Raw genomic sequence first — 13,038 nt, 5'->3', positions numbered from 1 at the left:
TTGTTCACGTGGAAAGTTATTGTACTCAGTTTGGACCAAATTGTAAATCTAAATAAGTAATTATATCTTTACCTCTGTCTTTAATTAATAGTAATCATGGCTGAAAATTACACTAAGATTCAGGAAGACATTGCTACGAAAATATTTAAATCTAAATCAAATTTCAAAAAATCGCCAAAGGATAGACTAACTTTATCTTATATCGAAACTCGTTTGGAAACTTTAGAACGGCAGTGGAATGAATTCATTAGTAATCATCGAAAAATTGTATATGAGATAAGGCGCGAAGAACTAGAAAAAACTAGTTATTACATATCTGATGTTTACGATCAAACCGAAGAGATATATATCGAGTACAAATCGCTATTAAAAGACACATTGTTAAACCTGAAACCTAGTCTCAATCCAGACAAAGGGGATGAGAAGAAGGGTGGTGAACAAACTGCAGTAAAGCTGCCTAAGATCTCAGTGCCGAAATTCTCAGGCAAATATTCAGAATGGGTCAGTTTTCGTGACTTGTTTACCTCCCTTATTCATAACAATCCCAATGTAGATGATGTTCAGAAATTACATTACCTGAAAGGTTGTGTAATTGGTGAGGCAGAACAATTACTTCGACACATACCGGTTACTTCTGACAATTATAAGGTTTGTTGGGCACAGTTGGAGAGTCGTTACAATAACAAAAGGTATTTAGCTAACAATATTTTGAAAAAGTTGACTTCTCAAAAGGTCCTGGTATCTGAGTCAGCTAGTGCTATCAAACAATTGTTGGACACTACCAAGGAATGCCTACATGCATTAAAAAGTATCGGGGTAAACGTTAGTAGTTGGGACATTATTATAATACACCTCATTAGTCAAAAATTAGATCCAGAATCCCGTAAACAATGGGAGCAGAAAATTAGTGATTCCAACAGTGATTTACCTAATTTTAATCAATTTGGAGAATTTTTACAAGGTAGGTTTAGATCGTTGGAATATCTGGATACAAAGGTTCAAAAAATTGAAAAGACCAATTGTGCTCATGTTGCGACTACAATCATAACTTGCAGTTTTTGTACGGAAAATCACAAATTATATAATTGTAAGAAATTTGCTAAGGAAAATACTGACACGCGACGTAATTTCGTCCAAACGCACCATTTATGCTTCAACTGTCTCGGTTCAGATCATTCGGTATACCAGTGTACAATATCTACAAGGTGTCGTCTTTGTAAGAAAAAGCACCACACTCTACTTCATCCTAAAATCCCTAAATCAGTTCATGACATAAAGACTGATCAGCCTGTTGATAATAAGGTTGCGGCTAAGTCAACCCCACCGCAGACTCATATCGAGTCCCCAATTCCCCAAGTAGTTACTACTTGTTTTTCTAACACAATTGGACAAGTCTTATTGGCTACTGCTTTAGTAAAAGTAGTGTCACCCAAAACGAATTCTGCATTCGTTTTAAGATCGCTGCTTGATCAGGGATCTCAGGCTTCGTTTATTACGGAATCGGCTGTACAATTGCTGGGTCTCAAAAGGATACCAGGGACCAGTATAGTATCAGGTTTAGGCGGCGACCAATCGACTTTAGCTTCAAAGTCGTCGGTAGTTATAAAAATTCAGTCCCGTCTTGATCCAAGCTTTTCTATTACGGTTAAGGCTCATGTTTTAAGTAAACTGACAACTTTTCTACCAAGTAGTAAGGTTTTTGTTCAAGCTTTACCAACACTCCCGTCCATAGAATTAGCTGATCCATCGTTTGACACACCCAACAGAATAGATATTCTTTTAGGTGCTGAGGTATATAGCCAGATCTTGTTGGAAGGTTTGATCAGAGGTTCTTCCGGCTCTGTCGTTGCACAACACACAAGACTCGGTTGGATCTTATCTGGTAAAATACACAGCGAAAATCAAGAAATCAACCATGGCGAGACGTGTCTCAATGTAGTAAACCTACATTTAGCTCAATCAAATGAGAACGAGCTTCTCAAAAAGTTTTGGGAGCTAGAATCCGAACCATCCTTTGATAGGACTAAACACTTAACTCTAGAAGAGAAAAGGTGTGAGGAACTTTTTGTTAAAACTACTAGACGCGATGAGTCTGGTAGGTACATCGTCAAACTACCCTTCAAAACGGAAAATCCACTTTGTCTACACGGTAATCTAAAGAATATCGCGCACAAGCGTTTTCTCATGTTAGAAAGACGTTTGTTGAGAACACCCAATCTCAAAACTGAGTATTCCAAGGTCTTGGAGGAGTACCTCAGTTCGGGCCATGCAGAAGTGGTAAAACCAAGTGAAGTGGTCAAAAAAGGAGTAGTATATCTACCACACCACGCCGTGGTTCGTCAAGATAAGTCTACTACAAAGGTTCGCATGGTGGTTGACGCGTCATGCACCGATTCTAATGGAATATCACTGAATAGTGAATTAATGGCGGGTCCTACTCTCCAACCAGAATTGCGACATTTGATAATGCGATGGCGGTGCTACCCGATCGCTCTTGTAGCCGACATTGTTAAAATGTATCGACAGATAAAAGTGGCTGATGAAGACGTAAATTTTCAACGTATATTTTGGCGTGAAAATCCAGATGTCGCATTACAACATCTTCGTTTCTTGCGAGTAACTTTTGGTACTTCCTCAGCCCCATTCCTTGCTGTTCGGTGTCTCCAGCAGCTAGTCAACGACGAGGGTTCTGAATTCCCATTAGCGGTCTCTAGAGTCCTTAATGAATTTTATATGGATGACTTGATGACCGGCTGTCATTCCATAGCTGAAGGATTAGAAATTTACGAGCAAATTACTGCTTTGTTGAATCGTGGAGGATTTCCACTTCAGAAGTGGTCAAGTAATAGCAAGGACTTACTGAAGGTAATCAAAAAGGAGGCAGATGATGTAAACCAGAATTTGGAACTAAAGACCGACGACGTTATAAAGATTCTCGGTCTGAAATGGAATAGAGAAGCTGACGAATTTCGTTTTACGGTCGATCTCCCTCCTTTGCAAGCTCCTGTAACAAAACGAAAGATGATCTCTGATATTGCTCGTCTCTACGATCCTTTGGGGTGGATAGCACCGGCTATCACCACAGCCAAAGTTTTTATTCAACAGGTGTGGCTATCCAGCGTCGATTGGGATAGTGAACTTCCGGATTCAATTCTTAAAAACTGGACGAATTTTCGAAACAATTTGAAAGCGCTCACGGAGTTTCGAGTACCTCGATGGATCCACTCCAAGAAAGACGACAAGGTATTTGAATTGCACGGGTTTTCAGACGCATCCAATGTGGCGTATGCAGCAGTCGTCTACGGGCGCATTATTGATGAACAAGGAAGAGTTCATGTACATTTGATCACCTCCAAAACCAGAGTGGCTCCAATCAAACAAGTGTCCATCCCACGCCTAGAGCTGTGTGGCGCGGTATTACTAGCCAAGCTTTTAAATGAAGTGGCAGATACTCTTCAAGTACCTAAGGGGAATTTACATGCATGGACCGACTCATCAATTGTGCTAGCCTGGCTAAGTAGTCATCCTAGCCGGTGGAAGACCTTCATCGCAAACAGGGTATCGGAGATCCTCACCATTACCGATAGAGATCAATGGTCTCACGTTGCCTCTAAGGAAAATCCTGCAGATCCTGCATCTCGAGGAACACAACCGTCGGAATGTGTTGAGAATTTGCTCTGGAATCAGGGTCCCGAGTGGCTGCATCTAGAAGAAATTAATTACGGAAAAAGCGAGTTGAAGGATACAAACCTGGAAGAGAGAAAACCTAAAATTATGATTCATGTTACTACAAGTAACGAAGAAAACGATGAGCTATTGTCTCGATTTTCGTCCTTAAGGAAACTTACCAGAGTGCTGTCGTTCTGCCGAAGGGTCCTGCGGTGGAAAAAATCTGAAAAAGACAAAACTGAAAATATTAATACACAGTTAACAGCAAAAGAAATCAACGATGCTTTACTTACCTGTATAAAAATGTGCCAAAAACAGAGTTTCCATGAAGACATTGATAATTTGCAGAATCGTAGAAAATTAAATAAGAAAAGCAAACTTACTTCTCTGAATCCATTCTTAGACGCAAATCAAATCCTCAGAGTTGGCGGAAGGTTACAAGGTGCTCAGGTCAATGAAGACATGAAACACCCGTTTATTCTCCCTCACAGGTCGCCGTTGACACAATTAGTGATTGACGAAGCACATAAGACTACGTTGCATGGAGGGCCTCAATTAATGCTTAACTATTTGAGAAGCCGGTATTGGATTATTGGTGCAAAGAGTCTCGTTCGTCGGTTTGTGCACAAATGTGTGACTTGCGTCCGCCACTATGCTCAAACGAGCCAACAAATGATGGGACAGTTGCCCATATCAAGGGTAACCGCACATAGACCTTTCCACAGATGTGGCGTAGACTATGCTGGCCCAATCAGCGTGCGCCTTTCAAAGGGTCGCGGTTATCACTCCACAAAGGGCTATATATGTCTGTTTGTGTGTATGGCCACAAAAGCCATACACCTCGAAATGGTCAGTGATATGACTGCACAAAGCTTTTTAGCTGCATTTAAAAGGTTTGTTGCACGAAGGGGTCATGTTGCAGATTTGTGGAGTGATAATGGCACTACCTTTGTGGGAGGCGCTAGGGAATTAAAGAAACTGTTGGATGCGGAAAGGTCTAGTGTTGTGGCTGAAATCGCGGATTGGATGTCTTCAAATGGTACTAATTGGCACTTCATCCCTCCCCATTCTCCAAACTTTGGAGGATTGTGGGAAGCGGGCGTGAAGTCAACCAAGCACCATCTCAAGCGGGTCATAGGCAATAGCACCCTCACATTTGAAGAAATGACAACAACCTTGTCACAAATTGAGGCGTGCTTAAATTCAAGGCCTATTTCTCAGTTATCTAATAATCCAGGCGATCCAAATCCTTTAACACCCGGACATTTCCTAGTAGGTGAGCCATTAGTGCTCGTACCCGACATTAATTATGAACATGCCAACATTAGCAATCTCAAAAGGTGGCATCTTACTCAACGTATGGTCCAGGATTTTTGGCGTAGATGGTCTCATGAATATTTGACGCAGCTGCAGCACAGATATAAATGGTCAGACCAAATCCCAGAACCTGAAGTTGGAAGTGTTGTGCTTGTTAAAGAAGACGACCTCCCACCTGCCCGGTGGCTTTTTGGTATTATTACTGAAAAACATCCCGGTTTGGACAAATTAACGCGAGTAGTCACAATTAAATATAAAGGTAACTTTATTAAGCGACCTGTGTCGAAGTTAATCGTTTTGCCTTTAGATAGCGAGTGATTTAACGAACACTATAATTTACTAGTACTTACAATTAAATGTAATTTTAAGGTGTAACTAAGTCGTAAGCTTATTTTGCATTGTTGTTATCTTTGCACATTACACAATTTATTGTATTTTAATTTAGAAGTTAGTTTGTTCCTTTAGTTGAGCAAAATTTTTCGTTTACATTTATAAAGTAGATTTTTTTTCTGTTTCTGTTTATGCTTGTATTATTTCCGTTTATGTACTTGGTCCATGGCGGGCGGAATGTTAATACTTCTATTAACATTATACATAAATTTAGTTTAGGTAAGACGCCGCTAGATGGCGTTGAACCTTTTATGCAATTTTCTAAAACGCGCTATTGAGTTGTTCACGGAAACTGTATAAATGTGGAGTGATTTACAAATAAAGACGTATTATTGGAACATACAGGCTGTTTCATTTTGGGTATTTTTGGGACGCTATACAGTTTCACTATAGTTTTAAACCTCGTGAAAGGCAAATTTTGTATATCAACCGGAATCTTGTTATAGAAGCGTATACATTGCCCCTTAAATTATTTTTGACTTTGTGAAGATGACTATCAAGAAAAGCTTGCCTTTGTCTTTGTCTGAAAACCTATTATTAGAATAATTATCACACTTACATTATTATTTGTTTGGTCTAATCATATTTGTTATACTTACTGTTTTCCATATAATTTGGATTGCTGAAAATTCGTTTCGACAAAATTGTTATTCTTAGATAAAATTGTACCGCCATACAATATTAAATTGTACCACCATACAATTTTACCGTACAGCTCCAAAATTCTGGACTGTACTTTGCTGGTGCACAGCAAGTCCATTTACGTGATTTTCGTCATACCATTGTGCTATATTTTGCTGTCATCTGAAATGCAATTTAAAAACAAAGGGTTTAGGTGAGGTTAGTATATGAAAAGTCCGCACTAGCCGAGCGAGCGAAGCAAGCCTGCCGCGGAAGCGGCCGGCGAGTGCTAGAGCCGAATTTGTTTGCATTACCTAAGCGGTACAACCCCCTTCTCTTAGGTTTAGGTTAGGTTTGTATATGAAAAAGCAGCACGATCCGCACAAGCGAAGCGATCGACTACAACTCGATCAAATTAACTTGCATCGCGTTTACCATATATTCTAAAGATACGAGGTGCCTTAATTTGACGAGTGTATAGTGCGACACGTTCTAATACTTTTAATTTCTGTAATAAAAAATAATATAGCAGAAATGTATCAAGGATATTGTTTCTTTGTAAAATAAAAGTATTCAATTAGGTACGTTGCTCAAACGGTTTGTTGGGGAAATAAAAATTGGGAAAAGAATGACTTGTCAATATGTCGAAATAGTGAAACATTAAATGGTGTAATGAAAAAAACCGTAACGTGTTTTCGGACAAATGTAACAAAATCTATATAATAAAAACCTAAAGGTTTTCGAAGAAAGCAGCCTGTTTTCAATGTACCTTTGTGTTGAAACGTTTCATTAATATTATAATAACGTTTATTTATTAAGAGTCGGTACTACCTCAGCCCGAATTCAATTTTTTCCCATGCTTTTGTTTATTTAAATGTAAGTGTGCATTTGACCTCCTTCTCACCTGATGGAAAGTGACGATGACGTCGACGATGAACCATGCACACCTAAATAATATCTATTCACTCTCGCGAATCTTTGGAATATCCACAACATAGGGGGGAAGCCGGGCCTACGCCTAGTACCCCGACGATGGAAAGGCGAAGGCGAAATTAAATCGTGTAATTCCATCGCACCCTCTCCGTGATATATCCTGTAAAATACCGATAAGCAGGCAACTTGGTATTGAACTTTGTTCGACATTGCTTTGGTCGACCGGCAGGACCACTGGCTTCTTTTCAGAATTTATTTTTTTGCAAACGTAATTAAAACTATTTGAAAAATGTATTTTTTTAAATTTAATCATAAATAAATTGTACAGAAAAAAAACAAAAACACATTTAGTAACAAGAAAAATACAAACAAAAGGTACTGCTTATTTCTAACAGAAATTTCTTTTTGCAGACCTAAATACAGGAGACGATAATTACAATTATAATAAATCATATACTATTACGCATTGACTTACAAATAAATGGACGACGGGTCTAATACAAAAACCACGAAAAAAATGTCCCAAGTCAACCTATTCGAAATTTAAATTGTTATGTCATCGCAGTATCGCGCTGTCCGTAGAACAAATGAAGACTAAAGCGGAGTGTCGCGCTCTGTATACGATTTTAGCGCCTTACAAGTGCGGACACTTTTTAGCGCGGACTCGACGTCCATATAATTGTAAGTCAATGCTATTACGTGTTAATTTAGTTCAGTTGATATAAAAAAAATCATTGGGTATATGTAAAGTACCTATTGAATGCAGCGGTTGTCTTGTTTTCAAAATTTTATTTAAAAAACTAAACATCTTACCTCTCCCCTGTATGTATATCAGAGACATCTGTGTGTTTGTTAAGACTAATCCTAAACATTTTAAAATACGTGGCGAAATATTTCAAAGACAAACACGGCCTAAAATTATGAATCAATTATATCAACCTCGTTGCCATAAAATAATTTATACAAATAACTGCTACAACATGTGCATTAAGATTTTTAATAATTTACCAAGTGTTTTTTCAAGTTTAAACTACAATTGACAAGATGGCTTTATGACACATTGCTTCTATAGTAATAAGGAATACTTTGAATTTGGAAATATTTGACATTTTAATTAACTTCATTGCCTGTACCAATAAATTCCAATATATTTGCACACCTGCTTGCAGGTTGAATACATTGTACCAATTTAATCTAAGACCTGTATATTTACTGTATTCTGGCTAATAAACATTAATCTAATCTAAGTTTGAGTTTTTTCTATCGTAAAAATTTTTAGGAATAGTGTTTTGACACTATATACTAATATGCTTAGAATAATAACGCATAGAATGATAGTTTCATATCAAACGAACTGTCACAAGTGAGACAAAAATCAAATTCATGTAGGCTAGTTTTAGTAGTAGGTTAATGTTCGGTTTTAGTGAATATTTATATAAAAATACAAGTTGAAACGCGTCACTTCCTTGTGGAATGTGATGTTAGTATCTATTTTATGTTTGTCTGACGTATTTTTACACTCATTTACCGCACATTTCGTCATTTTTAGCTAAAATTCTGGAGCTGTTCGCGGTGCAAGTTGACCTTGAGCACTGAAGGCCCGCCCGCTCGTGTAGGCCCATTGGGCGCGCCTCAATTTGCTTCACGTAGCGTGTGCGGACTAGGTTTCTATGCGTTATTATTCTAAGCTAATATATATATACTAATCAGTGTGTATACTCAATTTTACTATATATTTTTTCCAAAGTGATTGTCAACACTTCACTGTTGTGCGGAATCAACTAAAACCATTTGAGGTTGCATCGACCCTTGAATAAGTCTTTTTTTTTTTCTAATTTTTTTTGTAAATGTGTTCCGTTTACTCTATAAATCTGTTTATATGGCGTATTTTTACCGCGCAGACGACACGCGTCAATGCGATTTAAATGAGTTTATACTTTGCGATGTTGTTGTTGTTGAAATGATTACACGTGGTACAAATGACCTTCGAATGCGTTTCTGTACGACGTGTGCATAAAGCAACGCGCTTTTCCGCTTTCAAGTAACAAACTTTTTTTATTAACATATTTGTATCATTTCCTTGCATTTATTGAGGAAAAACTCTATATAAACCACGGTGGGAAATGTTATTGCTTCACTCGTATTGTAGGAGTGCTGACAATACACATCCAATAATTCCCTACTTCTTGGATATTAGGAATAATTCTATATTCTTACGTATTGCTATTTTTGGCACAGGCGTCGGGCGATGTCTTCGCTTCTTACTTGAAGTGGCTGATGTCGATATTTAATGATATAATAATAATTTCTATATTAAAACACCATTGGTCCGTTTGTTGTTAATACATCAAAAACTTACTTACAAACTATGTTAATGTAGTAATTAAGTAGATGGTTGATTATTTCATGGTGATTAATTAGGTAGATGTTTCAGGTGAGCACTTAAATGAAAGACAAGTTTACTCGTTCACGTTTGGATGTATATTAAAACAAAAACAAAGGTTACATGATTGGATGAATAATAGAGCACCATATTAAGAAGTGCTTAGTCCAATTAATTGAGAGGTAGGTATCACTACATCACATTAATTCAAAAATAATTTTAAGCTAAAAAGCACATTTATTTAAAAGTTTTAATGGGCGTACCCCAGCATACAATTAAAATGCCTAAGCCTAGGTTTTACAGATTTTTATTAAAAAGTTTCAGAAGAGAGCTATTCCTAGTCAACTGCAGTAAGGTTCCAGCTGCAATGCCAATCAGAAGTTTAAATCGCAAAGATCTGGCACTGCCACTGCTCTCGTCACTCTGCCTGTCTCGCGTGCCTGTAATTTTAACACATTACCGTTAGTAGCAGAAATTGGAGAGTGATTGCGAAGCCTTAAGGCAACAGGTGGTTGGTTAGTTAATTGAAGGACAAATACTTCAAATATTATTAACAACTTTAGTAGCAGTTTGGCAGGCCGAGGTTTAAATGAGTCGTTCAACTTTTCACTATCAAATATAATGTATAATACATTGACTTACAATTATATGGACGTCGGGTCCGCGCTAAAAAGTGTCCGAACTTATATGGCATTAAAATCGTATACAGAGCGTCATTCACCCTCTAGTCTTCGTTTGTTCGACTGACAGCGAAGCAAGCAAAATTAGACAGTACTGCGATGACATTACAATTTAAATGCAACGTTTTAGCTTTTTCATATTCCTTGACATGTCACTACGTTTAAATAGGTTTACTTGGGACATTTTTTTCGTGGTTTTTGTATTAGACCCGTCGTCGTAAGTCAATGGTATAATAAGAAATATGTCACTGCGAGAAATTCAATTTAATTTAATTATAATAATATAACTACATAAACTAACATAACTCAAGATTTATTTATTATTTATTAATTTTATTATAATTACTTTTTATCCTTTTTTTTGTCATTAAAGTATAATAAATACACTGTGTCTGTCACAATTCCTAGTCATTAGTAGTAGTAGGGCTCCAGCGCAGAACTCGCCAGTATATGACTTGCAGCATACAAAGTTTTCGTGATTTTTATATTTACACACGTGTTAAAACTTATATTAAAACATGATAATAATAAATTTAACACGTTTGTTTGTAATATTGTCAAACCATTAAGATAATTCAATTATGATTTCTTAAATTCTATAAAAACAAAATATTGCTGTTGGTAAGCGACACGCCTATTCATAACAGTTGCAGTGCCACTTATAGCTTTAAATCGCAAATATCTTAAGGTCACTGTCACTGCATCCGTCACCCTGAGACATAAGTTGACAAGTTCCATGTGGCTGTTACCCTTTCAAACCGAACGCACTAATGCTCACTTTACTGCTTGACGGTAGAAATAGGTAAGATGGCAGTACTTCTACTCTCTAGCTCTCTTCTTCGAGCTCTATTGCTATAAAATACGTACCTTGAAGTTAAGGTAATAAATACACTCTGCCGATTCCAATATACAAAAGACGGAAATTACCTAACAGATTAAAGGTTCCTGTAATAGTAAAAAGCAGAGGAAGTTTTAGTCCGCAAGTGACCAGTGGTGTTGGTCATATAACCTGGTCCCCATTGGTTCTTCATACTGTGCAAAATAAGCAGATTGTTTGCTTAGTATGGTTATAATAGAGTTCTTTTTTGGTTTCCAAGACTGAATGTTGTTTCGAAACGTTCTAGTCATACTTTTACGGATCTCTTGTAATTTTATACAAAATGCAAAATACTTTTATTATTGTAATTAAACCTTAATTGAATGTCAGGATGTTCCACCATCTTGATAAACAATTATTGTTTGTGAAATTACTCCTCTAGTTTGTTATAATTGTTAATATTGAAAAAATATCCTTCTATCCGGTTTGACTCGAACCAACGTCTTCCAATAAACTGTGACTAAGACACGGAATGAACTAGCGGAGGATCTTACGAATTTTTTCTATGTGTTGTTGTAGATCATCGTTTTTGGTTCTTAACGACTACTTTACCGCAGCGCCATCTGTGCAGAATCTATGAAAGCTTTTCTTCAGTCAACCAGCGAGTTCTTAGGTTTCGATTGTTACACAGTTTGTTTGAAAAAATAAACATACGCGATTTAAATCCGGAAAAATAGTTTTATTTTCTATATGTTGCGCAAGTTCTATCCCATATGTCCGTACTTTCTCGGAACTTTGTAAATATGCTGTGGTCGAAGTTACTGAATAGCGTGTTGGTAACGTAGATGGATTTAAAGTTTATATTTAGAGGCGTGCGTGTAAACAGACATCTGGTTTCTCAGTAAATAAGCATTCAAGATTAAGCTCGTGTTTCTGAGATATACTCCCACGTGTTTCAAGAGTCTAGAGACACGAGTGTGGTTATTTGAAACAGTAACAAAGTTTATTATTATATATTAGGTAATAGTTAACGAAAGATGGAAAAGAAAGATTCTATGATAGAACACATATTTTACCTGACTAGGCATGCAAAACTTTAATTGAATTTAATTAAATTATAATATTGTAATTGGGCATTCCCAAGGAATAATCAATCAATTAATAACAACAAAATAATAACTATCAATGTCTCGCTATTAAATATTATACATCATTATTACATTATAGATACATAATTTCATTATAGGCCATTTCATGTCAACATTTTAATAAATCAACAAGAAATAATCAGTCAATTAATAACAACAAAATAATAAGTATCAATGTCAAACTATTACATATTTATACAACATTGTTACATTATGCACACATTATAATTTTACCCAAATTTAATTAGATTATAATGTTGTCATTGGACATTCACAAGGAATAATCAATCAATTAATACCTACAAAATTATTGAATATTATACATCATTATTACATTATATATACATACATATTAAGCACTAATTTCAAGCCAAGATTTATTTAAAAAATCAGTTTGTAATAATTTTTGTCTCTAAGCCTATTCACTATTCACTAAGTCTATTTATGAGCAAATATGGTAACGTTTTAATGGTATAATTATTAATACACAGATCGAAACACTCAGAAAAAAATCCTTCGAACCGACGTCTTCTAGCATACCGTGCCAGCAACCAGCCTCGGGTAGAGATGTCGCTATTCACTGTATTGAAATTTTTATTGAATTGATTTTCAATTATTTTTTATGTGAAATTACTAGTTTGTTACAATTATTAATAAGAAGATCGAACACTTTTCGGGAAGCAGATGCGTATGCGTATTCCATTTCTTCACCGGACGCATTAGGAAGGAGGAAGCAAAACGCTTTGTGTGAATAGATGGTATATCAACGACATATGGCTGGAGTATTCCCGACTTTTGAGTGGAAAGAGGACCATGTTTGCCTACCAGGCGTAAGGTTTTCACTGATTATTGCCCAGGGTTATGAATAGTATGTCTTTTACGTACTCCTTTTTTATGAGATAAAAAAGCTGTGATGAAATAATCTCAGTACAGAGTACTAAAAAAACCGAGCTCAAAAGTACGTGGAATTACGTCTATTTGCTAAGTTTGATTGAGTTAAGGAACGACCACCAACATGGCCAGATTCCATAGGTAACGACACAGGAAAAAACTTAAGTACACTACGACGCCAGACGAAGA

At 36.5% G+C, this 13,038-nt stretch overlaps 1 protein-coding gene across 1 annotated transcript; it reads left to right on the top strand.

Annotated features, from left to right (window-relative positions):
* Window positions 1–96: 96 nt before the first annotated feature.
* LOC113234002 lies at window positions 97–5,245 on the top strand (the record flags this gene model as incomplete). Its single annotated transcript, XM_026469230.1, has 2 exons — window positions 97–501; window positions 1,222–5,245. Coding segments are annotated over exons 1-2 (4,429 nt in total), but the record flags the coding sequence as incomplete, so codon positions are not given.
* Between the last annotated feature and the right edge of the window lie 7,793 nt (window positions 5,246–13,038).

Source organism: Hyposmocoma kahamanoa, unplaced genomic scaffold (genome assembly GCF_003589595.1).
Source record: "Hyposmocoma kahamanoa isolate Upper Pololo Valley unplaced genomic scaffold, ASM358959v1 80968, whole genome shotgun sequence".
Classification (NCBI taxonomy): Eukaryota; Metazoa; Arthropoda; class Insecta; order Lepidoptera; family Cosmopterigidae; genus Hyposmocoma; species Hyposmocoma kahamanoa.
This window is presented reverse-complemented; position numbering and strand designations above follow the sequence as displayed.